General features: G+C 35.6%; 2 protein-coding genes across 4 annotated transcripts in view; one reads left to right on the top strand and one right to left on the bottom strand.

Annotated features, from left to right (window-relative positions):
• Nucleotides 1-270: 270 nt before the first annotated feature.
• On the bottom strand, nucleotides 271-14,676 carry LOC129798497 (mucin-4). 3 transcript variants are annotated; one of them, XM_055841673.1, is made up of 6 exons: nucleotides 14,445-14,676; nucleotides 13,932-14,124; nucleotides 6,917-9,317; nucleotides 1,147-1,258; nucleotides 856-990; nucleotides 271-791 (listed from the first exon to the last, which is right to left on the bottom strand). In XM_055841673.1, exons 2-6 carry the CDS (start codon nucleotides 14,099-14,101, stop codon nucleotides 778-780), a joined length of 2,832 nt encoding a protein of 943 aa, XP_055697648.1. In that variant the 5' UTR covers nucleotides 14,102-14,124; nucleotides 14,445-14,676; the 3' UTR covers nucleotides 271-777. The 3 variants fall into 3 exon arrangements, with proteins under 3 accessions (XP_055697648.1, XP_055697647.1, XP_055697649.1); XM_055841672.1 differs by having other exon boundaries at nucleotides 271-803; XM_055841674.1 differs by having other exon boundaries at nucleotides 762-990; nucleotides 1,160-1,258.
• A 123-nt stretch (nucleotides 14,677-14,799) lies between these two features.
• Nucleotides 14,800-27,448, top strand: part of LOC129798496 (serine/threonine-protein kinase Warts) — a 40,926-nt gene continuing 28,277 nt past the window's right edge. The window contains exon 1 of the mRNA XM_055841671.1: nucleotides 14,800-15,812. The gene's annotated coding sequence lies outside the window, so the exon portion shown is untranslated. The remainder of the gene's footprint in view (nucleotides 15,813-27,448) is intronic.

A 27,448-nucleotide genomic window follows, 5' to 3' on the forward strand; every position in this document is an offset into this window, starting at 1 on the left:
ATAAACCCTGATAAGCTTATGATACATTTGATTCTCCGCAAACAACTTGAGTTACCTGCAAAGAATTTCAAAGACCATATACTTTATCAAGCCTTATCGATTATCTCCAGTTTCTTTTTTTTTCATTCTGTAAGAATTTTTCTTTGGTTTCTATTTTTTCACATTTTGTTTCTTTTGCTTATTTCTTTTTCTTCTTATTTTTTTTGATTTTCTGTGTTATTGTCGTTTCTGCGTGCTTACAATCATTTCGAGATGTGATATATCAAATAATTTGTACAAACTATCTCTATTATTTATTTCTTTTCTTTTTTTTCTTGTTTAATAGAAAAAATGACAAATATACCTTTTTTTTATAAATACGTCCTATTTACTGGGAAATTTTTTCTCATCATTTTTCTTTTTGTCTTCTAAGTCAGCAAGTGTTATTCTAAGTAGTTTAAAATTTTTATCAACTGCCATTCAAAGAAATAAAAAATATCTTTTTTATACAACAATTCATTAATCATGCTTTAAATTGTGTTTGCACAATTTTTCTTATATTCCTAAAAAGACGAAACATTTCTTTAAAAAAAACCAAGTTTTTTTTTCTTTAAAAAAAAACTCCTAATCTCCTACAAAAAAAAAATCATACGAAAAAAAAACATTTTGTACATTATATTACAAATTTAAAAATTATCTTTTAAATCTTTCATTTTTTTATCATCTTTATCAAAGATCCTAATATATATCAAATATATATAAATTATATTTTCCTTCTCTCCTTTCTTTATTTTTTTTTTACTGTTGAGGACCTAAGAAAAATCCTAAATTACTTTTAAGGAAGCCGGAAATTGGAAAAGAAATTGTTAAACTCACCATTTAGATCACTCATCTTCATCTTGGATGGATTTCGATAGACTGGGATAGCAATTGATGAACTCTGGAGTCGTCTTACTTTAGCATCAGATGGCTTAAAGACATTCTGGTGCTGTTGGAAATTCTGCTGGCCACCTAAAAAGAATCCCATGAAGATTTCCATACCACATCCACACACTCATACAGAAAAAAAATAACGCGCTAAAAAAACTATTAATTTGTTAAAAGAAATTTGCGAAAGAAGAGCGCCTCCTCTCTCTCTCATGGGAAATCAACCATTGAAAATACTACTTCTGAGTCTCGCCTCGAATTCCTGTTGCGCATGATGTCCCAGCGGAGTCTCCAGGCCATCCACAAGGGGCGAAATCACCGAGTCCGGCTCGGAACTCGACACACACTGCACCTGAAACAGTAATTTAGATATCTAGGTATCGCACTTTTGAAATAGAATCGACACTGTGAAATCAATTACATGTTTGTAAGGCCGGCTTCAGACCTAAGGTTTAGCCCGGTTCCCGATGATCTCGAAATTCAAAATTGTAATCAATTTTATTGCTTTTTCAAAATTTAATGGATCACTTGCCTATGTTGTCCAATCTTAAGTTATAATTTCCCAAAAAAATCTTTGTTGATAAGAAATTAAAAAAGTTAAGCCATATGGCTAAGCCTCAGGTCTGAAGCCCGTATAATATCCCACTAGAGGGCAGGGTGCCCTGGGTAAGGGATGTCATACTTCAATTAAATTTCTTATGCCTTCGGCACAACTTTTAGATCGGTAGAATTTCATGAAAGCTAAATTCGCGTCCCTATTTTTCTCAAAATATTTGCATAAGTATGTCCCACTCTTTCGGGTTCGAAATTGGACTGAACTAAATTTAATTTGGTATAATTTTCAAAAGAAGAAGAAGAGTGCAAAAGAGAAGGATAGACATATGCTAAACTTTTATGAATGAAAAGGATGTGAATTTCGATTTTATGAAATTTTCCTGATCTAAAAGGTGTGCCGGAGCCATTAACGGATAGAAATTACCAAAACTTTCAAAATTACCAATTCACAATTTTTCTAAATTTGATTAAACCGCTTCTAAATTAAAAGAGAGATAATTTTTTATAAGGGAAATGTACCAGCGATCGTTAGTGTACATTGAATCGGAAGGTCGATGTACACGAATCTTAGATTTTTAATATTTTTTTACAAAAAAAACCGACACATCTTTGTAATTTTCAAATGCTTTTGTTTTAAAAAAAATAATTTTTGAAGAACTAGGAACTTATTTTCTTGAGAATAATACAAGAGGCCAGCGCCTCTTGTGGGATAAAACAGCGCCGAATCTATCAGCCAATTCTTGGCAATTTATTTTGCAGTGAAAATGTATTTTCATAGGATTGCACTATTTAACGCATCTAAAGAAAGTTCATCTCCTTGATTTTCTTGTGCTAGGGTGGAGTAACCACTTATCGTCACTTTTAGGAAAAAGTGAAATTAACTGTATTATAACTTTTGACCCCTTGTTATCAGATAACTCAAATTTGACAAAAAGTTACTTAGATATATTGGTCCTACATTCGTCAAAACAAAAGTCCTACAATACAACGCGGGAGTACATAAAAAACCGATTTTTTACCACTTTTCGCCAGTTTTGTAACCACTTCTCGCCACCCACTTGGAAAGGTTCAAACTCGATTATTTTCGACAATGTTATGAAAAATACACATTCAGCATTTCTTTTTCCTCATGATCAGCTTATTATTATTCACAATAAATGATTTTTCTTCACTTTTATTTGAGAAATCAAATTATTAGACTATTGCAGAAAGTAAACAAAGCAGATTTGACAACTGAGAATCTATAAAGTGAAGTTAGCGTCGCCTGTTGAAAAGCAATGGCGACAAGTGGTGAATAAATTTTATAATATTACCACTTTCCGCCATGGCTCATTTTTACACAAAAATAATATAAAATGAAACATTAACTAATTAAATACACTTTTTATGTATTCGCCGAATGTAATTAATTGCTCAATAGATAAATTATTTATTCAAAATCGTAAATTTTGTCCGATAAAAGTTTCATGACACTTACTATATTTGGTAAGAAATATTGGATTCGATGCACTTGCTTAAAATATTCCCCTAAAAAATGTTTAAACAATTAATTTAAAAACAAAAAATTAGTGTTTTTCGACTCTATAAGTAACAGCAGTAGAGATACAAATAATCTTACGGCTTATTTATTTCACAAATAATGGAAAAATTGCGATTTCAATACAAGTGGCGAAAAGTGGGGCACTGGCGAGAAGTGGTGATTCCACCCTATTGCTGCCGTAAGTGTTCTACCAAACACTTTTCAAAATCATAGTGACTAGGCAATTCTTTTCACCTCGTGAAACATCGGTATTCTTCGTTTTTTTTTTTGTCAAATTTTACCATTTTTACCCTAAATATTTGAAAAATGTTTGGGGGAAATTGGGCATCTTTAAATTAGAGCACCTTCCAAATGGGACTTTTACTCCCTCCTATTTTTAAATAGAACTGGACTTTATATCACTTAGCTACATAAATCTATTGTGGAGCTATATTGCAATATAATATTAAAGCAAATATAAATAAATTGAATAAATAAATCTATCAGTCGAGCAAGGGCACTTTACCTTAATAAGGCTCAGTTCCATTTAAAAATAGGAAAAATGTCCTATTTTAAAGATATTTTAATTCAAAGGTGTTTCAGTTCCCTCCACTCCAGATGGTTATTTTTAATAAAACTAATGCTGGAGGAAAATTACTTTGGAAAAACTCGCCAACGGACAAAAGATTTGTGTTCAGCGGGTCCAAATTGTCAAGAAAAATTGCTTTTTTTTAAGAAATCGTCTGCACTCGTTGTAGGGAACGTCAAAATTCTGTCAAAAATGCATTTTTTGACGAAAATTGCTCTCATTGTTTAGATGTCCTAATGCATAAATTTTTGAAAATAAGTCGATGAAAATTGATATCTCCCGAAGGGCAAATATTTTAAAAACAGAACTCATATTCCATTTTTTTCTGTATTTCTTGATTAAATTCCATAAAATCTTGAACGTTTAACGTTCTGGCAAATTTTGCCCCAGTCTCCACTATATCAGAAAATCAAGTTGTGCATTTTCTATTGCAACTGTGCGATATGTTACATTATTTGTATAACTCAACATTTTCTTCCACAATTTATTTTATTAAAATTCTTTTCAAATAAAATTATCCTGAATATCAGGGACATTTCCAACGATATCCCCTGTATCCCGTGTATATTTTATCAGAATTTAGCTAGTAGGATTCCTCCCCTCCCCTCCCCCAAAAAAAACATTAAAAAGCTCTATAGATAAACCATAAAACGCCACCCAGAGCAGATTGAATCAATAAATGAGTCATGAATGACATTCGAAGAAATATAAATATGAAATTTGACTGTATATACTTTATCTACATTCCATTTGAATTAACAATTATCTAATCGAATTTGTATGCAGAGCGCCCCATTTGAATTCCATTGAAAATCAATTTTTCATGTGCAATTATTTCAGTAGAGTAATGGTGCTATTCCAATGAAAAATGAACATGTTTTTTAGCACTTTACTATTCCCGAGTGCTTTGTGTATTACCGACTTTTTTCTGTGGTTTGAGAACAGTAGACTTGAGAACAGTAAAGTGCTAAAAAAAATCATGTACGTTCTTTCCAAAAATAACAAAGGGAAATCAGTTTTTAGCACTTTACTGTTCTCAAGTGCTTCTCTATTATCGCCTTTTCTGTGTAGGTTGCTGTCACGACTGCTTGGAAGTTTTAGAATACGACACCAGGGAAAAAAGTCAAGACGGGAACCAACAAAAAGAACGTCGATAATGCAGAAGCACTTGAGAGCAGTAAAGTACTAAAAAAAAATCATGTCCATTTCTTCCAAAATGATAAAGGGAAATAGTTTTTTAGCACTTTACTCTTTACTGTTCTCAAGTGCTTTTGCATTATCGACTTTTATTTGTATCACGATTGATTGGAAGTTTTAGAACACGACACTAGGGAAAACAGTCAAGACAGGAACCAACAAAAAAAAGTTGATAATGAAATAGCACTTGAGAACAGTAAAGTATTAAAAAAAAATTATGTCCATTTTTTTACAAAATGATAAAGGGAAATCGTTTTTTGCACTTTATTGTTCTCGAATGCCTCTGTATTATCGCCTTTTCTGCGTTGGGTCCCTCCCGTCACGATTGCTTGGAAGTTTTAGAACACGACACCATGGGGTAAATTCTCTAATTTTCGTGAGTTAGTCACCAGGGACAGACTTACGAAAAACTTGGACCACTTTGTTCTCACTTTCTCATATTTTGTGATTCTGTATGCTTGAGTGAGAAGCTAGTGACACTTTTTCGCGCGAATTCTTGACAGCAGTGTAGAGCAACCTTTTAGTACTGATTTAGTACTCAATTTGCTTCTAATTGTAAAAGAACCCGCACACAAAGAGGAAACTCTTCTGAGTTGTATATGAATACATAGTGTCAATAATAGTTCTTTTCTTTTTAGTCTAGTGTTTCATAAGTTCGCGAGTGAATAAAAATGAAATTTGACAGTGAGTTTCATGTTCATACTGAAATGATTTCACCCGTCTGAAAAATAATTGGATTGAGAGCTCAAGCCCATTAGGGTGAAAAATACGAATTTTTCTTTTAATTGTCATGCCTGTTGGTTTTAAAACCTCTTCCTGAATCTAAAATTTTCACAATTTTTCCCAGAATTATTTTTGAGTCACCGAACCTTCATTCTGTGAGAAGTGTCACGAAAATATCGAGACAAGTATCACAAAAATGGGCTTAGAGAATCACATTTAGTGACAACTTTCGGTACTTTCTCACTTTTAGCACTTCTCACGTTCTCACAAAGTTAGAAAATTTACCCCCAGGGAAAAGTCAAAACGGGAACCAACAGAAAGTTACTTCGGAAATGCAGAAGCACTTGAGGACTGTAAAGTCCTAAAAAAAAATCATGTCCATTTTTTTCAAAATTTTAAGGGAAATTGTGTTTTAGCACTTTACTGTTCTCAAGTGTTTCTGTATTATCGACTGCTCTTTGTGTAAGTTCTTGTCACGACTGCTTGGAAGTTTTAGAACACGACACTAGAGAAAACAGTCTAGACAAGAACCAACAAAAGAAAATTCGATAATACAAAAGCACTTGAGAACAGCAAACTTATAAAAAGCATGTCCATTTTTTATTGGAGAACCACCTTAATTGTGCTATTTAAATGAAAAAAGATGAAGGGAAATCTTTCTCCTCAACTTTTTTTCAGCAGTTTACTGTTCTCAAGTGCTTCTGCATTATCGATTCTTCTTTGTGTTGGTTCTTGTCGATATATCGACTGTTCTTTCTGTTGGTTCCTATCTTGACTGTTTTATCTAGTGTCGTGTTCTAAAACCTCCAAGCAGTCGTAATAGGAACCAACACAAAGAAGATCCGATAATGCAGAAGCACTTGAGAACAGTAAACTGCTAAAAAAAAAGTTGAGAAAAATTTCTCTTTATCATTTTTAGCACGGTGGTATTCCAATAAAAAGTGGACATGTTTCTTTTAGCACTTAACTGTTCTCAAGTGTTTCTGCATTATCGACTGTTCTTTGTGTAGGTTTCTGTCACGACTGTTTGGAGGTTTTAAAACATGACTTTATCCTGAAAAATCTTTTTCCTAAACAGGTTTTTTTTAGCAAATGACTGTCGATAGTGCAGAAGCACTTGAGAACACTAAACTGCGATAAAAAATTTGAAAAAAAAATTCCCTTTATCATTTTTTATCATTTTCAGCACCATTAAAGTGGTATTCCAATAAAAAGTTGACATGTTGTTATTTTAGCACTTAACTGTTCTCAAGCGTTTCTGCATTATCGACTGTTCTCTGTGTAGGTTCCTGTCTTAACTGTTTTCTCTAGGGTTGTGTTCTAAAACCACGAAATAGTCGTGACAAGAACCAAGACGAAGAAGAGTCGATAATGCAGATGCACTTAAGATCGTAATAAAATTTTAGTAATATTTTGAGAACACTCACCATATTGCTGTCACTGTCCACACTCCTCTCGCTGGCCGGTCGATCTGGACTCTGTGGACTGTAAGTTGTGGTGTCTGGTGGTGACGAAGTGCCCTGGATGCCCTGATGCTGCTCCTCAATGTCCATTGATTGCTTCTGAGCCCCATTCTGCGAACCCAGCAGAGTCGTCTGTTGCTGGACAATTGTTGTGTTTTGCTGCACAAAAGTCTGATTTTGACTTGTCTGTGGCACCATTAGGCCCACAGTGCCACCCCCTGGAGTACTATAGATCTGTCCCAGGGGGCTCACTTGACCATTTCCCGACACAATAAATTGCTGTCCTGCCGAATTGGGACTCAGGAAGGCCGTTTTGTTCTGCGGACTCGGAGCTCTCAGGACCATTTGTTGGGTCTGAGTCAGGAGATTCTGAGAGACATTCTGGATCTGCAGAAGGGTCTCTGTTGGTGCTGGGGTCACCACCAGGCCAGCAGGGACGAGCAGTTGTTGCCCTATGAGATTCACTGGCTGAAGGATTGTCTGTCCATTTTGATGGACAATTATTTGCTGCTGGGGCGCTTGAGTTGAGCTCGTGGGAGCCTTTCCGGCTGGGACAATTGTCAACTGTGATAGTTGACTACCGAGATATGGAGCCTGGGGGGTGGTATAGTGAGGGGCTTGACCGATAGTCGATGCTCCGACCATTTGAAGCTGCGGGGAAATTTGGGGGGAAACATTCTGAGGACTGCACATGCTTTTTCTCTTCTTCACCTTCCGTTTGACCTCTGACGGGGACAGCAGAACTGTCCTCTGCTGCCATGCTCCCCCGGAAGTGTCTACAACGCCCCCATCGTGCAGTGCAAAATTCCCCTGAGGTTGCTGAACGACAAAACCACTTGGAAGTGTATTGAGGACCATTGTGCCATTGTTTATCAATTGATTGACACTACCACCATTCTGGATGACCTTCCCTGTGGCCGGTGACAATCCACCGGTATTCATCATATTTGAATTATTGAGAATCACCGATTGAACCTGTCCGGCATTTCCGGAATTCACAATAAATGAATTTCCGGCATTTGAAATGATATTCTGGCCAGTTGGCAAGAGATTCTGTCCACCCTGTATCACTCTCGATGCTTGAGTGACATCCTGCCCATTGACAATTTCAATGTTTCCGGACAGTAAACTGCCTCCATTGAGAATCTGTGGATGGGCATTATTTATCACTAGAGTATTTCCAGGATTTATCATTTGACCAGTCGCCGTGGACACTTTGGGAGCCGTTTGAGCACCCTGACTCGCCGGCATTACCAAAAATTGCCCCGATGATGTCATAATCAATTGATTTGTAGCTTGAATTTGGCCCCCGGCATACCCTTGGGGCTGCTGCATGGCCTGTCCGGGAGCTGAACTAATAAACTGAGGAGCAGTCGTGCACGTTGTCGTGGCAGCTTTTCCAGCCAAAACTGAAGTTATTGTATTTTTAGCCACTGTATGACCCGATGCCACAGCTCTCGGATACAATTCCGGCGAAGAACTACTCGGCATATCATTGCTCGTAGTGATCATTCCAGCCTGAACTGGCTGCCTCAATTCACTCGGTGAATTTTCAGCCCCATAAAATGCCGTACTGGACGATACTGGACTCTCCTGACTTGCTGCACAGATCAACTTGGAAGTCTTCCCAAGACCACCATCTCCCGGATTCTGATGAATCTGTACCATTCCATTGGGCAAATGAGTCACCGTTTGCCCCGGAATTTGCTCACTTATTACAATCTTCTGCCCCGGAATAGTCATCATTTGACCGTCTCCAATCAAATGAGGCACCTGCTGCCTCACAATTCCCTGCCCTCTCACTTTCATCTGTGTACTCTGGGGCTCAGGAACTTCCTCCTGGTCAAACTGACTCAAATCCGGACTGTGCACATTCAAAATCGAACTATGCAAAATAGCTGTTTGATGATCCAAATATCCCGTTGGATCATCCTTAAAATTGGGCCTTTTCTTTGTGCTCGTCGACCCACCACCAGCAACACTTCTCGTGCGCTGCAATCTCTTCTCTTCCTGCCACGGCGGTTGACTATCCCTTTGGGGATGCAACGGAGGTACACGTTCAAATTCCTGCCCAACACTCTTTCGCCACGGTGGCGCTCTCGACAGTGTCAAATTGGACAGTTTACTGTCACCAAATCCCATTCCCCCCTGATAGCTCTTCACATCCACCTCCTGGCGCAATCGTGCCTGATGGAGGCATGCACCGGGTACCCGGGGTACAGTGTCCAATTGACATTGGGATTTGGGGTCAAAGTTAAAATAGAGATCGGGGCGCAAGGGGCAAGGGAGGCCACATTTGCACGTGCCTGGACGCAAGAGATACTCCTTTACTTGCTCAAGCGATTTCAGAGCTTCACCGCTCGGACTGCAAACAAAATTAGATCCATCAGGAATTTGATGGAAGAACATTGCAGGGCAATACACTCGACTCTTCGTTATCCGGCTGACTGGGGGACAAAATGACATTTACAGTAGACTCTCTCAAATTCGGGCATATAGGACCGAAATGTCAGCCGAATTAGACAGAAATTCGGGCGACATGTGCATATAGATATTGAATTTACACACTGATATATATTGTAAATTGCATGAAAATCCCTCAATAATGCAAAATCACATCAAAACTAAGACAAACCATGCCAAATTTGAGCATATTTGATTCATTTGATAATCATAATCAAACTTGAAAAATGACAACAAACTTTTTTCAAATGTAACCGCTGCCCGAATTAAAAAGTAACCCGATATTAAAAGAGCCGAATTTGCGAGAGTCTACTGTAGTTTTTTTTTTGAATGATCAACGGTTTTTCTATTTTGTGCAGTGTGAATTTATTTTCTGTCTGACAAAGAACAAGAGAATATTTTCTTCATGGTGTGCTTATGTTTCATTTTTTATCACAATTATATGTATAAAAAACTTCGATACAAAGATAAAATACTTTAATTCACACTAGATAAACTTCATGTTTAGTAAAAATAATTTTGAATATATCAACCGCCAGTGTTTGGCAGCTGTCATCCGGATAACGAAGTGCCGGATAACGAAGAGCTGAGTGTATAAAATTCCTGATGCATTTTTTTTAAATACCTTTTCCCTTGAAAATTATTTGTTTTCCGAACTAGATTCTCTTTGGAAGCTATTCAAATTTAATCAGTAATCTAATAAGAAAAGAATGGAAGATTCCGAAAATAAATAGAAATTTAGCAATGATCTTTACCAATTATCTCGTACGCCATACCATTTTTCCATAAGCCGAGACACCTTCCCGCCTTCTAAAGAGTAAAGCAATTTTTTATAATTGCTCTTACGAATTTTAACCCAAATGTAAAAATACTTTTCTAACACGGCTTATAATCTTCTTATAAGAAGCTAATAACGTATACCATAAGAAAAAAATCAAAAACTTATTAGGAATGAGGAAAATACTGTGAGGCTTTCTTCTTTGTAAAAAATACTCCTCAAAAATTTATATTTAAATAAAAATATTAAATAGGGTAAGTGTGCCAAATATCAGCATAGTTGCATGCAAGCACCCAAGTCTCAAGTTTGAAATGTAATATTTTTAAAACAAATTGATTTTTTTATTCCTTCTTGGAAAGAAGTAGTGTTGCTTGTAACATTGTAGACATTTTATCGTCTATATTTACTCCAAAATCATTGTTAATACATTTTAAAATTAATACCATTTTTTGTTATTCATTTTTATTCTATTTTTGTTGTAAGGTAAAGTATCTTATGTCGACCACTTAAGGATAGATTTTGTGAGAAAACTTATGAAAAACAGTTGTAATTTGTGTTTTTTGATAGGGTTTTTACCTAAAACTATAGACTAGATCCTTATCTATCTAATTGTGAACTTCATTTAGTCATAATATAATTTTAAATTATAAAAAAATGAAAATGTTTCAAAAATTCGAAGTGTTCCTCTACTCGACCACTTCAATATCAGTGTCCCTCTTCTCGACCGCCTGGGATTCCTCTATTCGACCACCCATTTTTTCTTAAAATTAAACAAATCACAAAACTATAAAGTCACGAATTTACCTTTGGCTTGTTTAACACATCATGAATAGCACTTAAAATTTAGTTAATCATTAAAATAAATAGGGAAATTCACTGAAAAAGCTTCACTTGCTATGATTCGTCGACCGGTCGAATTGAGGAATAATCTATCTGAAGTGCACTTAAATTTTAATACATAAAATTAATCTTTTACTTAGTCATGGTATTAAAATTTTTGCACAAGTAATAAAGATTAGGCCCTCAACTTGCGATTAAACTCAAAATTTGAATTTTCAAGTAATCTCTGAGGGAAATAATTCCTTAAGAAAAAAGTCAAGAATATCAAAAAATATGCCATAATTTAATGAAAAATTTCGAATTTTTATTTAAGAAATACCTTAACGCTCCGTCTTTTTATGATTTTTTCAGGGTTTAATGGTCAATTTCTATGATATTTTGGCTTATTTGAATTAATTATGAATTAATTGACCCTATAATGTTAAACCATTCGCTAAATATTATTGTAAATGTAAATAAATTGAATAAATATTTTAATCGGTCAACTTGAGGGACCCAGGGTGGTCGACTCGACGAGAGGCGGACGACTCGAGGATACCTTACCTTATATTATTTTTTATTATTTTTGTTCTACATTTTTTGTTATTCTTTTTCATTGTATAATCTCTAGGTTTAGAATATGTAAAAACAAAAAATACATGGAAATTCGAGGAACAAAAAAGGTGATTGGAATTGCAAGCTGGCCGGAATTTGGAACACTTACCCTATATAATTTTTTGATATATTATAAAACAATAATTTTTAAAAATCAGTAGGGGAAACCGCGGTACCTTCAGACGACTCAAGCTTTGGAAAACTGAATTTTTTCCATGTTCCCTAATCGATTTTCTCATGGGTCTTTTAAGGAATTTTGAAGCACTTTAAAAGTACAATTTTTAAAATATAAAAGTTTAAAAAAGATTTTATGATTCTTATCAAATTAGTTTAACGTCAAAAATGTATTACAATTACTTTTATAAATATTTTGAATATATTTCAAGTAAGGTAATGAATATTTTAAAGAAAAAAATATCAATAAATGTTCTTAAAAATTTGGAACAATAAAATAATACAAAAATTTCACTTTTTTTTCTTCGAAACTATTTTTGTTAACATTTTTTTAATTCTCATGTTTTTTGATATTTTACAAAATTTTAAAACAAAAATATTTTGATGTTTACTTTATTTACATATTATTTTTATTTATTTTATTTTAAATTTTAATAATCCTTCTCAGACAATTTTAAAATTTTCGCAAAAATCTTACTTTTTGAGAAATTACAGCATTTAAGCCATATAGCTTAGCATTAGGTCTGAAGCTCGTATAACTCAAAAACCTAAATAATAAATAACAAGCAATTTTATCCGTTAGAATTTAGCCCATGACTAAAGCGGTCTTCAGACTAGAGGTTTACCCCAGTACTCGAAGGTTTTAAAACATTAAATAGCGAACAATTTTATTGCTTTTTGAGAACCTAGGTTATTTATTTTTGATAATCCAATCCTAAGTTAATTTTTTATACAAAAAATCGTGATTGATAAGAAATGAGAGCGGTTAAGCCATATGGCTAAACCTTAGGTCGGAAGCCCGTATAACCCTTTGATCTGGTGTCCGTATTAGGCCTTAACGGAGGCAACCAAAATCCCGAACGCCAAAATCCCGGAGGGATGAAATTATATGGAGGATAATTAATAATTGTTGGCTTTATAATGTGTAGAATAATTTTCCAAGACACAGAAAATTTCCCTTTGCCTCCAACAAGCACGGGTGCTTGTTCGTGGGAGTAGCTATGACACTTTTAGAAATTCGGGATTTTGGCGTTTGGGATTTTGATTTTCCGGATTTTGGCGTTCGGGATTTTTGGTGTTCCGGATTTTGGCTTTCCGGATTTTGGCGTTCGGGATTTTGGTTCATTCGAGATTTTGGCGTTCGGGATTTTGGTTTTCCGGATTTTGGCTTCCCGGATTTTGGCTTTCGGGATTTTTGCGTTCAGGATTTTGGCATTCGGGATTTGGCTTTCAGGATTTTGGCTTTCCGGATTATGGCTTTCCGGATTTTGGCTTTCCGGGTTTGACTTTCGGGATTTCGGCTTTCCGGATTTTGGCGTTCGGGATTTTGGTTCATTCGGGATTTTGGCGTTCGGGATTTTGGCTTTCGGGATTTTGGTTCATTCGGGATCTTGGCTTTCTGGATTTTGGCTTCCGGGATTTTGGCGTTCAAGTTTGTTTCATTCGGGATTTTGGCTTTCAGGATTTTGACCGGAACCTAGCCTTAAAATCGATTTCAAACTAGAGGTTTGACCCAGTTCTTCCATCCCTCCTCCGTTTGAGTGCTAACTCATTCTTTTTGATTTTTAAACAGCGGGGAATCTTGGTCCCGACAGCCCACTCGAGCCAGCTCCCGCGGACTCTTTTTGTCAGTTGCCTTTTCCTTTCCTTTTTTGTTTTTTACTTTAATTATTCTTCCCTAAAACCTTGTCCGATAGGAGCTTAGAAATGTCAAGCCATATGGCTAAACCTTAATTCTAATGTTTCTCTTCTTTGAACATTTTCTAGACTAGAAAATAATGAATATTTCACACGAGAAATTCTTTATTATAATTAGCATCTAGTTCGAAACTTCTCTCTAATTCTAATTTATGTCTAAAGACTCTCAAGCCCACATCCTTTAATTTTTTGTCTATGCTTCCAGGGCAGTAAAAAATTCGAAATGGGATTTCTTTTGTGGGGAATTCCTCTGGCTTTTTAAGAGCTCTGACTTTCTATTGAGGATTTATGATGTTCCCTTTTGCGCAATGAACAAAAGGGACAACATCTGTAAATCACCAAGCAGGTAGAAAGAAGGGCTCTCTGGGCGCATTATTTTTGGGCAAAATGCATCAGGGGGAGATCCAAGGGGGAAAGTTGGAATGCCCTTACCTCACATAGATGATGTCGCCGTTTGTGATGAGACGCACCCAAGTTGGCGAGGGATCCTGGGCCTGGGAATGGCAGATCTGACGCTGCAGCAGCTGACCCTTTCCCGAACCACTTCCTCCACTCGCCAGCTGAACTCCTTGGCTCTTCGCCCCTGCGCTAGCTGCAGCCATTCCTGGTCAATGTTCAGGTTTATCTGGGGGGGGCAATTTGGATTGGATTGAGGTACAAATTGAGCAATTTGGAGGATTGTTTTGGGTGTGAAGACCACACAGAGTGGTGGGATAGATTTTATGAGGTCAAAAAACATCCCTGAGGGTCAAACACAAAACTCTCACTTTGACCACAAAACCAATTACGTACGGATGGCCCTTTCTTCGGGTTCCCATCGTAAAGCCATAAAGGCATAAAAATTCCTCATTAGCGCCGAAGAATAAAAACGATAAACAAGGGGATGGTTGGCAATTTTTGCGTGAAGAAAGAAAGGAGAGGCAAAAAAGGAGCAAAAATACCAACCTGCCCGATTCGATGACATAGCGCGTTAGGAAAACATTTTTTCACCCTCAATCACCACAAAAATGAGCATAACTGGAGATTTTTTTGCACTGCACTACACTTTGTCAAACACCAAACTTGCCAATTACACTGGAAAATTGGGAGAAATATTGTGGAAAATCCAGGAAAATCACAATAAACTGGGACAATAACTTTGCAAAACTCTCAAACTCCGTACGGCTGCCATATTGAGTGAAGTTGGCGGTGTTGGTGGGAAAATATGTGTCTGCAGATTCCATTTGGGTGGAATTTAGTGATTTTTTGCTATTTGGCCCAAGAAAAAATGTCACCCAAATCACCCGAATGGCCAGCCCGATGAAATCCGAGTGCGTAAATTGAACATGGCGACGTCTTCTTTGTTGTTGTTGGTGTGAAGGTGGATTTTTCGCTTGAAAATCACCAAAAAACCGTGCAAAAATTACTCAAAGTGCCACCTAAAGTGCCCCCATGTGCACCCCAAAGTGCTACAAGTGATTTAGCATTGGGCATCTATGCCAAAATTGTCCTCCAAAGTGATCTATTTCTTTTTGTCGCACGGAGAAGGGGACCCCACGGAGGTTTCTTAACTATTTTTCACCACATAGAGAATTCCTTAGCCAGAGAGAGGGCTTTTTTTTCCGAGGAGCTTTGCCACTGAGAAAGTGCATGGTATCCAACCTGGAATTTGTGGCCAGGGATCATGGTTGGCCATTGTGAACAAATTCCACGGATTTTGCTGTGAGGCCTGAAAAAAAATGAGGAGAAAAAGTGATTTGTGACGGAAAGAGTGTCAATTTTTTTCACTCAAAGAGATTTTTGATGTTTTCTCAAAGAAAATTGTACAATATTGAGGAATTTCCATGATAAACACGTGGATTGTGTGATTAGGTGTGAATTGATAGTGAATTCAGTGGATAATTGTTTGTGGATTTGGCTGAAAATCCACCATTTGGAATTCTTAACCTTCTTTCGTGACGTTTCTTCCGGACCCATATCGGAGAAGTCTCACGGATTGGTGAATTCGTCAGCAAAATCTTCTTGGGGCAAAATCCCCTCAATCTAGAAAGAGGCTCCTAAGGAATAACATTGGGGCTCAAAGTGAAAAAGTGCAAGAAAAAGAAAATTTTTCAGTGAATCTTTTTTTTTTAAATCAACAAGGCGAAATTTTTGCACAGTCGAGGTGCCTAATTTTAGAATATTCTCTTGTGGAGTAGTGTGTGGTGTTGTGAGGAGGAGCCGAGGGACAGGCAACAAGTGAGGAAGCTCATCCAGGGACAATTGAAGCATCCATACGGTTCAGCTGAAATGGATGGATATTCCAATAAGATTCCTGTGACACAAGGTGACAAGGTTAGTGGCTTTTCCAGAATTTCCCATTCTCTTGGCACAATCTCCTCTCGAAAAACTATGTGGAATGTGTCAAGAAGGAGCATATTTTAATTTATCATCCATCCACCAACAAAAGATTATCTCTTTTGCAAGAGAGTGAGAGGGAATCTCTTTTAAAAACCATTCTCTTTTTTTCTCAACTTCTGCGCTTTTTTTATACTTTAAATCTTCTTTCAAAAAAAAAAAAAAGATTACAAGACAACCCAGTCAATACCAACAAATCTCTGTGACTGTGGACTCTTTCACTGTGAAAAAAAGACAAATAAATGCGACAAAAAGTCTGCGAAAATGTCAAACATGCACAAAATTATTTTATATCAACACTCTCTCATCAAGAAGAAAACCCATTGAGGATAAGGACAAGGGATATCAACAGACAGATGTTCTAGAATCCTTGACTTTCAACGGCAATGATTGATTAATTGACTATTTAGCATGAGTCAGAGGCTCAGATGACTTTCCATGAAATTCTCAATTAGGTATTCTTAAATTAGCAGAATATTGGGTTGTTTATGTAATTAGATTCATATCGAAATGGAAAATATTTGTGACGACACAATTTTTCAGAAGATTGTCATGGAGGTATTATTGTGATTCAAATTATAATCGGATTACAGGGTGCTACTGCTAAATTTACAATTTTGAACTAAAACTCGAGGCATTAAGGTGCCTCATAACATGAGAACGAGGGAATTTCGAAAAAACGTAATCTCTGAATCGAGAAACCTTCCACTTTGGTTCGTTCCTGAGATAAATTTTCTCTACGCATTGCTATAATCCCCCCAAGAGTGTCTTGGCTAAAAAAGAAAATAATTTTTGAAGTAAAAAAATAAATAAATTTAAATATTGATAATATTCTTAACCCTCTAACGGTGTTTTCTTTAATATGCGAAAAAAGCTCTGAAACTATGTTTCCTAGGATAATTATGATCCAATAAAGTCGAAAAAACCATACATTCTTCATTATCTTTTTTAGTTTAGGCGCTAGGTGAGAAAATATAAAAATTTTTTGAAACTCTTATTACTTCTAAAATTCACATTTTTAGTTTTTTCAATTTTTTTAAATAAAATATACAAAGTAGAATGACATATCTTTCAGTAAAACATAAATTTATTTTAGTCAGATAACTTTAAATCGGTAATTTTATGGAAATTAGAAATGAGTTTTTTTGCATAAATATTTTTTGTTGCTTTTTCTCTGACCTGTCACACAAAACTGGGAATAGCAACAAAACGAAGAATCAAAATAAGTTCAAACTTTCAAGAGATGTTTATAATACTATTACCGAGGACACTATAGCATTTTTAAATAAATAAAAACTTTATTGTCGCTGTAAATGTGATTTTTGTGAAGACCGCCTGGAGGCGGTCTTACCCGTTAGAGGGTTAACGATAACCTGAAACAGATTAGGAGATGGAGAACTTATCCTTTATAAGGTAAATCAATTGCGATCAAAATCAAAAAATAAGGCATTTTAGAGGTATCGGAGCAGGATGTCTTCTATGGCAAAAATGTAGTCTTAAGTCTGCAAGAGAGTACATTAATATTTAGTTTATATGATTTTTCAAAGTTGCTTTCTTAGGCTATTTTTGAGAAATTTTAGTTAGATTTTGTTTTTCTGACCCTAAGGATTTTTTACATAATATTCAAGTTGAAGCACAACTTCTTACCTTTCCAACGGATGTCCACTTATTAAGTTCTGTACATTAGAACCGGAGAAATAATTTATAATATGAGACAAAACAGCAAAAACAAAAAAAATTAATTAAAGAAAATTGTGACGTATAGGAGCAAAACCAAAAACAGATTCTTGATCAGGAGACTCGACTCTACCAAACGTAAGGGAAAGTACTCTCCCTTCGAACGTTCATGCCTTCGAATAATGTGAATTTTCTTTAAGTTTTCCTAAGAAACTTAAACATTTTTATGAAATATTAGTTAGCTTATTATCAATTATTGATAACTATGTGATAATCATGTATAAATCTCTTAAGAAAAGTAGAAAAAATTCACATTATTTAAAGGCATGAAAGTTCGAAGGGAGAGTACTTTCTCCTACCATGTGAGATCCGTGTGCCAAAAAAAAGTTGTCAATCTGTTGCATAGTGTAATAGTTCTAGATTTTGAGTATTGACGACACTTGTCACCGATTGAGCATGATAGATTAGATCCATTAGATCGGTGAAGACCATCCTTGAGGTAGAGTACTCGGTCTATGATGCAAGTGTCCCGGGTTCGAATCCCCTTTAGGTCACCAGGAATTTTTTTCTGGCGTTAAAGGTGTTCGGATTGCATCCACTGAGCTTTACTGCATTTGATTCCACGGGGCATGGACTAACAACCCCATCCCTGTATATGAGAAAATAATAATGGATGTCTCGAAACTTCCCTTGTAGGAAGGCCTAGTTCCTCTATGGAACGTTGTACCACCATTATTATTATTATTTGACGCTTGTCACCGATTGAGCATGGTAGATTAGATCGGTGAAGATCATCCTTAACTCTTTCGTCTCTTTTGGGACTGTAGTACCCAAAGCAGCATAAGAATGTTCTGTGAAAAGCAATGTTTTTTTAATTATTCAAAACTGATAAAAATCCTATTCTTGTCGATGATTACAAACAATAAGGATGTCCAAATGTAAAATATTTTTTGTAGGACCTCAATTAATTCCTGAGCTTAGATATTTTTGATTAAAAAATGGTGAAACTGGATTGCAGCTTATGCTGCGGTCCGGAAAGAGTTAAGATCAGGGGTTGGGTTTCGAAATCACCTGCTCCTACGATATTAATTTTTATATGAAAAATGCCATAACTTGACAACACTTTCCTGAATAGAAATAGCATACATATAGGTATATAGTAGAGTAGTCTAATGTCTAGCGCATAATAACTTTTGTTTTGTAAAAATGTTTTCGAAATTGCCTATAAGAGTAAATGAGATGACTAAATAGATCTCACTCACTCTCACTGGAAGCTCCAAAAACAACAAATGAAGCTTGTTCTTACAATTATTTCATTTATATCCACAATTGTTTTGTCTATCCAAATTATATCATTTTAAAACCCTTTTCCTTTAGAAATATGTGAAAAAATCGTATAACAATGTAGCCCCACCCACAGCTCAAAGTAGCCCCACCTCCTCCTAATGTCTTTATTAAAAACATTAAGAAATATTCTGTGTTCTCAATAGAAGTTGTGACAAGTTCCCATTTAGAGCAGATTCTTAATCAGTTTTTTTATCCTAATTAAATAAATTTTGATATTCAATTAACACGTGAGGTATTTTTTAGTAAAATATGGAACACCTAATGATATTCTGAGTAGTTTCTGTGTCGACATATTCGAACGTACTTACGTAGACAAAACCGCGAACTGCAACCTTCTACGCGCCGAAAGATAGACTAAGCCACATCAGAGTAAAGCTTAGTGAATGACTTTAATTTCTAAATGATAGTTTATTAGAATCTCCCCGCTTAAATGATCTCTGAAAATCTCTTCGTTTATTTAATTTAAATTAGTAAAAACGTAAGCAAAAAATCCTGAGGTGAAATGCTTTCAGTTGATACACTCACCTTTTCGGTCTTAGAGTCTCATCACAATAACTTTTGTTATGTATACATGTTTTCGAATATGCCAAGGAGAGTGAATGAGATGACTAGATTTAGATCTTTTTCACTCATTCTTAATGTTCAATAATATGTTTACATAACAAAATTTGTTGTGCACTGGGCATCAATCGCATCAATCTCAATAAATATAAAAAAGCAATTTAATAAGCTTGCTTTGTTTCTAAAATTGTTATTGTTGTTCCAGATATAAAATTCTTAAACATTTTACTATGAAAGCGTTTTATCTTTTTCTTATCCTTACCGTTCTTTCATTTACTGTCTCTCTTAAGGAATAATATTTTCTGATAATAATAATAATAAATAATATCGAAGCTCGTATTCTTATTTCGCTTCATTTATTCAGTTTCAACAAAGTAATACAGGAGGAAGAATCTTATAATTTTGAATATGATAAAGTCGGTTATATATTTTAACAAACATTTATCTGAAATTTTAGGAATGCGAATGATTTCGAAGAAAAAACGCATGATGGCTAATTTGACTCAACGTTGCAAATTTTATTATACCCACTGGCACTGAAATAAAATGTTATGACTTTTTAACAACATTTTAATCCCTTATAATCACAAGATTAAAAAATAATCTGAGCAAAAAGTTGTATATGAACAAAAATGTAGCTAATAAAATTCTCTATCAAACCCATAAATCAGATTGTTAAGGACAGTTTTAGTTTTCGAGATATTCTTGATCAAAGTTGCTACAAATTTCGATTTTTACATGTTTTCTGACATTTATGGGACTACAGCGCCCCTGGTGTCGGTTGTACGAACTTCATCTGCTCAGAGGATTTATCGGGCATCTAAAGGAGAACAACTTATTCCTTAGTGAGAAATAAATCGGTTCAGCAGATTCGGAGATATCGGCACCCAAGTATCAAAAAACGGAAAAAACCGTTTCTCGTAAATACCAGGCGCAAAATCCAAATGAAATCAAAATGATAAGTATTTTCGTAAATCATTTGACCCTAGCAATAGAAAAAATAGCATGAGAACCCAGGGACAAAATCATCGTTGCACAGTGTAATTAATTACAAAATAGATAGCGGCTTCGTATTCAAAGAATCCGAATAATTTAAGAAACTATCACCTGTGCGTAAATTTTGAAAAATAGGTAACAATTGATATATTCTTCAAGGAAAATATTTTGAAAATAGGGCTAAAAATTTCGATATTTTTTATTTTCTAAATTTCATGTTTGAATTCTAAGAAACTTACGACATTAAAGAAGGTCTATGGAGGCTATCTATGGAAAAAAATTTTAAGCCGCTATTTATCTTGGAAGATATTGAATTTTGAAATTTTCCATTTATGACTTCTTGCCCCAGTCTCCCCTATACTTCAGTCTAAATTTATTAAATTCAGCAACAGATGTATAATTTAATGGACTAGCTAATTCTTCCTATACTATTCTATACAAAATATGACAAAGTCTTTGTGAAAAAGGTTAAAGAAGAAATTTGTGAGCAAATTAAATTTTATTTGGTTATTTAAATCATAAATGCAAAATATTTTCGAAGAGACAGATTTTCTTTAAAAAAAAAAACCACATAAAATTGTGTGTTGAAATTAGAAGCACTAAATCATCATCTCTGCATGGAATAAATACCATCGATGAACCATAAAAGCTCTGAGAGAGTTGTAAAATTTCGTGACACTTCCTTGGTTGCTCTCTGTTCCATCTGATTGCAATTCTGTGGTCGTGCATTGTAAAATTTTGGGAGGATCTTTTCTTGGGTTTCCAAAAAGACAAAACACACGATACTCGTGCTGAAACCAGACGGAGAAGTGAGAAAAATTCCACACTTTTTTTTGTGATTTATGATGAAACATTTAAAAAAAATTATTTTATCGACATTGTAGCACAGTTTTTTTTTCCTTCTTCTTTTAAACATCTACACTGTCAAAGAAGAACCATCTGCAGCAGAGGCAAAAAGAAGGAAGAAAAAAAAAGTCGCAAGAATAGAAAATAAATAAACAGAAACAGTGGGCAATTTGCAAACAAACAAATCATCTTAATAAATAAATATAGCAAAAGATGGGAGAATCTTTTCGGGGGTTGCAAACTGATATGGGATTATTTAACATAATGCTACGTTTTTTTTTATCTGCTGGTAAATATTTTAGGAATTTCACATAGAGCATTTTTTTTGTTGCTCATTGGCTATCATTGCGAATGTGTAATTTTTCAACACAATTTTTTTCTTCTTCTGTTTACTCGCACATTGTGTGGATAATTTTGTGCAAATTTTTTCTCGTGGTGTTTGCACGAAAAGGAACACAGAAAAAAAAAATAATAAAAAAAAAGAAAAATGTGTGTATAAAAGTTAGCAAAATATATAAATGTAAAATTTATTGAAAATGTGAGAGAGTGAGAGAAATTCCTCGGGATTTTTTGGCAAAATCACAAAGAAAAGAATTTTTCTCACATATTTCTTCAACCTCACACATTTTCTTTTTTTTCTTTTTTTTGAGTTAATGAAGAGATGAAAAATCCTCTAAAATTTCACCTCTCTCATGGAATTTTTTTTTGCGGTTCACCCCGCGAAATTCTTTGCCGGAAAGATAATTTTGAAAAGGCGAGAAAAATACACTGAGAAAAAAATAAGTTTGGCGGAAAGGAGGGAAAAAGCATGTATGACAATGTATGAGAAATATGCTAAAAATTTCTCTCTTATTGAATACACTTTTTCTCTTTTTAGTCGACTTTGTAGAATAGTGGGTGAATGAGAAGGCAATAGGCGAATAATTCCTAAAATATTTCACACACACATTATTCATTCACACACTATTTTTTTTCTGTATTCGCGGTTTTGCCATCTTACTTGATTTTAATCACTATTGATTCTTTTTTATGTTCTTTTTCTTAATTGACAAAATACAAGTAAATGATTTTTTTGTCCACAGAAAAAAAACAGAAAGAAATATTTTGAATTTAAAAAGTAGTAGGGGAAGGCTTTCAGGCTTCGGACAGACTCTGGCTTCGAACACTTCGTGTTTATCCCATATTCCTTTAATGCAGGGGTGAGCAAGAACCGGTTTAAACCGAATAAACGTCAAAATAACGTCAAAGGTAGCGTTTTGACCATTGACGTACAGTTTTCATTTGACGTTTGTTCGGTTTCAAACGGACCTTGCTCACCTCTGCTTTAATGAGTCTGATCTAATAGCAATATATTTGAATAGCCAGTCTTAAGTCACACATTTCCTGAAACTTTATGTCGGATTCATTAAAAAAAACATGGGGAAAAATGTAACGGTCGAAACCTGAATCCTAAATACCTTCCCCTATAACAAAAACGTGACACAATTCAAACTTGAAAAAAAAAATCATTTCTTTGGTTCTATGGAACTGATTTTAGTATACACAAAGGACTCAAAGCAAAACTAAACGGCCTTTAACTCTTTAACACTAAACCTACCAAGACTCGGTCAAATTAACCGGTTTAAAATTAGCACATAAGGTAAATGTTCCAGCGATCGTCAGTGTTCCTCGGATCGGAAGGCTGTCCCGCGTATCGGATCCCCAAAATAAAATGAATTTTTGAAAATTATTCGCTGCATTATAGCAATTATCTTTAGCAAGATGCATTACGTTAGGTCATATTTAATTTACAAAACTAAATTTCTCTTCGAGTTTCCAAGAAAATTGTTATTATTTGCCTCATTTATTAAATATCTGTGTCAGAGTCTTAGCCAGTTTACCACCATTCACTACTTTCTTAAAATTTTACAGGAGAATTTGGCAGTCAGAATATTAGGAATTATACTTTATTAAAGTAATTTAGAAACCTGTGTAGATCATAAAATTAGACCTCAGTCATTATAATTTCATAATCAATGAATTTTATTAATTATCTCAGCAGAAAATATTGAAAATAAATTATTTTTTCGCTACAAGTACACTTTCTTCCCTCTGTTCCTCGTATCGACGCATTTTTTTTCCTGGAAATTGCGCTCAGCGAGCTCAAATGTCATTCGCACGACTATTTTTGGTTATGTTTTTGCCGTGAGAGAATCCTAGTGAGTTTCAAAAGATCCAATAATTTTAGAAGTTTCTTGTGAATACAAAGTGAAAAAATGCCAAAAAAGTTACAATATTCAAAGGAAGCTTTGCGGAAAGCATTGGATGCAATGAAGGCAGGGGAATCCGCATCGAAAGTGTCTGCCCATTACGGAGTGCCCAGAAGCACTTTGAGCGATAAGTTTTCCGGCAAACAGCCAGAAGAAAAATACGCTGGTGCACCTGTATTGAGTAAAGACGAGGAATCTAAGCTGGCACAGTGGATTATAAAACGAGCTGAAACCGGGTTTCCGGTCGTCAAATCAGAGCTGCAAGATACAGTTAGCATCTGGGTGAAAAACAAAAATCTTCAGACGCCATTCAGTAACAACCTTCCTGGAAGGAAGTGGTTTAATGGTTTTTTAAGGAGAAACCCAGAAGTGTCTGTGCGAATTGTACAGAATTTGAGTGAAAGACGAGCAAAAATCACAAGAGAGAACTTGGATTCATGGTTTATGGAGGTCCAGGAATATCTTACGGAGAGGGGGCTCTTGGACATTGGACCTAATCGCATTTTTAATTGCGATGAGACGGGTTTTGAAATGTCCCCAAAGGGAGTGAAAGGCTTGGCGAAGAAAGGAGCCAAATCAGTCCACTCGGTGTCATATGCAAACGATCATGAAAATATCACATGTTTGTTTATGGTATCCGCTGATGGAGATATGGCGCCCCCCCTGGTGATTTTCGCATACAAAAGAGTGCCTGGACATCTGGCAAAGACGGTTCCAAACGGTTGGGCGATTGGCCGCTCAGACAAAGGGTGGATGACGGGAGAGTGCTTCTTCGAATACGTCGCCAACACCTTTTACCCATGGTTAGTCAAAAACGAAGTCCCGCTTCCCGTGATTTTGTATGTGGATGGACACAAATCTCATCTCACTCTCCCACTGAGTGAGTTTTGCTCCAGTCATGGAATTGAGGTGAATTCTAAAGTTTTTATTAATTTTAAATCAAATTTTTACCAAACTAAAATTATTGTTTTTTAGATTATTGTGCTGTACCCCAATTCCACACATATTATTCAACCCCTGGATGCTGGGTACTTCTCCCCGTTGAAGGCGGCATGGGCCAAAGAACGTGGGCGATGGCAATTGTCTCACCCGAGGGAGAGATTCAGCCGTCAAAATTTCACTCCGACTTTGGAGAAAGCTATTAGATCTCTTAGAAATAGGGAAATTCTAAGAAATGGTTTCCGCCATTGCGGCCTATTTCCCTTCAATCATCAAGCAATTGACACAGATAAAATTGTAGCAGGACCTTCCACGGTCAAACAAAGAATCATTGAATCTCCTGCCAAAAATCTTGAAACAATTTGTCCGATTTTAAGAGCTCTGAAGGAACTCATTCCAGAGGACGTTTTGAAGCAATTCCAAGAATATGAATTTGAGGAATGGAAAGGAGCACCTGAATACAGGTATTTATTTTCGGAATGGCAGAAGTTCAAGTATGAACTGGAATCAGTTCCTAAGATCGGAAACTCTCTGAATGTGGCGGAAACTCAAATTAATCAGAACGACGAATTCTCACATTCAGTGGAAGCTTCCTTGGAGCCGGTGCAAGGTGTCCTAGAACCGGTGGAAAGCGTCCTTATTGAGCCAGTGGAAATTATCATACAGCCAGTGGAAAGTGTCCCGGACACAATGGAAGAAGTCATGGTGCCAGTGGAAGGTGTCTTGGATCCGTTGGAAGTCGTCCTGGAGCCGACAGAAGGCTTCCTAGAGCCGTCGGAGTGCTTCGTTCAGCCCGCAGAAACCCTCGTGGAGCCGTCAGAAGGAGTCCTGAAGCCGGTAGAAGGCGTGCTGGATCGGGCAGAAGATGTTCTGCAATCGGGGGAAGTTGCTTTGGAGCCGACGGAAATATTTCAACATTCGATTGAAATCCAACCCATTAAAATTGAGAACGTTTTCGATGATGTTTTATTTTGGCCAAAGCCAATAATCGATAAAAGCAAGGATGGAAAGACCAGGAAAAAGGAAAAACTTCCTATATCAGTGACGTCTGAAAAGTGGCAGGAGTATCATAGGCGAAAAGAAACAGAAAAACTAATATTAGAAGAAGAAAAACAAAAAAAGCGAGAGGAAAGGCTAAGAAAGAAGTTTGAAAAAGAACTGGGTGAAAAAGACAAGAAACAAAAACAGGAAGAAAGAAAATTGAAGAGGAAGCTGGAGGCCGATAAAAAAATAAACTCGAAAAAAAATCGCAAAATTTGAAGTTCAAAAAATATTGTACTAAACTAATTAAACTCGAAAATATAGAGAAATGAAATAAATAGCAAAATTTATTTAAAAAAAATAAGACCAAATTCATTTAAAATTGTCAATATTTTTTGTCTGCCGATCCGTGGTACACCCCCTTCCGATCCGTGGAACACTGGATTAAGTCCCTTCCGATCCGTGGAACACAATGCATTCTCGCAATTACACCTATCTTTTTTTAATTCTAGTAAATGGTCAAACTGCAAATAGTCAGATATAGTTAAATGGAATACTAATACACCAATTGGCACATACAAGAATATCAAATAGTCTTTTGAGGCTTATATTTTCAACTAAATATGGAACACCTCTTTTAACATTCCGATCCGTGGTACACTTCCCTTATTTAAACGGTACAATGTCACTATCAAACTTTATGAGTTCTTTAAATATGCATGTAATAGGGTAAGTGTGCCAAATTTCGGCATAAGTTGCATATAAGCACCGAAGTCCTAAGTTTGAAATGCAATGTTTTTAATTCATATTGATATTTTTTGTTACTTCCTTTTCGGGAGGGTTGTGTGGAACCTTGAAAACTAGTTTATCATCTTTGTTTTCTTTAAATCACTTTAGAAACACAAGTGATCTGTCACATTTTTTGTAAGACTCTTTCCACACTGAGTTTCTACAACGTAGGGTAAGTGTGCCAAATTCCGGCCAGTTTGCAATTTCAGCCACCTTTTTTGTTCCTCGAATTTCCGAGTTTTTGCAACGCAATTTAAATTCAAATTATACCTAAAATTTAACGGTCTTTGTGTTAATACATCCTAAAATTAATAAATATTTAAAAGCAAAATGAATTCATTGACCCCAATAGGGATAAGCGGTTGAAAATGAATGAATGAATGAATGAATTCATTGACTATTCGAAGATTACATACATAATTTTAATTGATTTATTTGCATGGCCGAAATTACACTCAAAGTGGTCTAAATTAGAAGGTGGCCGAAATTTGGCACACTTCCCCTATAATTTTTCATTGTTTAAAATTTAATCTTTTGCTCTTTTCCAATACAAATTTGTTGAGTATCCTACCCTAACACGGTCCGGTTTTACCGAAAAACGACCGAAAACGACCAAAAACGGTCGGTAGGTTTAGTGTTAAGGACGATTGGGTCACCCGTGACCAATAGAGAAAACAATTTTTCCTGACTATCTGAAGTTATTTCTTTCTAATGTTTGCATGTTATCGTAGAGTAGTAGAATATTACAATAGTTGTGAATATGAGAGAATCACCCCTAACCAAACAAGCGGTGGAAACAAGTAGATGAAAGTTTCAGCTAGGCAGTGATGTGCATATTTTTGTGTCCAGTGTAATGTTTTCTGGGAAAATGAAGCCTACATAGGTGTGCAAAATGTTGTACGCAGCTGAGCAAACCAGGGCAGCTTCGTAATAATCGACACTAAATTTTCATTTTCGTGTAGAGGAAAATCCAAGGATTTCCAGGAATTTTGTGAGGCGAGATTATGAATTTAATAAGAGATTTTTTTGACATAGTACTTTAACTGATTTGGTTTGTGTGGTATTCAGTAAAAAAATCTTAAATCTTGGACATAATTTCCGTACAAAGCAGCACAACCTACCCCAACGTAATATCTTTCATTAGAGATAAAATTATGATTCATTGGTATTGGCAGAAAAATTACTTAA

The sequence above is a fragment of the Phlebotomus papatasi genome, chromosome 1 (genome assembly GCF_024763615.1).
Source record: "Phlebotomus papatasi isolate M1 chromosome 1, Ppap_2.1, whole genome shotgun sequence".
NCBI classification, from domain to species: domain Eukaryota; kingdom Metazoa; phylum Arthropoda; class Insecta; order Diptera; family Psychodidae; genus Phlebotomus; species Phlebotomus papatasi.

Coding starts and splice junctions, on each gene's coding strand:
- LOC129798497 (XM_055841672.1), bottom strand. CDS start 14,101: ATGGCTGCAGCTAGCGCAGGGGCGAAGAGCCAAGGAGTTCAGCTGGCG. Junction 1,259..6,916: donor TGGACAGTGACAGCAATATG/GTGAGTGTTCTC, acceptor TTACTGTTTCAG/GTGCAGTGTGTGTCGAGTTC. Junction 991..1,146: donor ATTCGAGGCGAGACTCAGAA/GTAGTATTTTCA, acceptor GATTCTTTTTAG/GTGGCCAGCAGAATTTCCAA.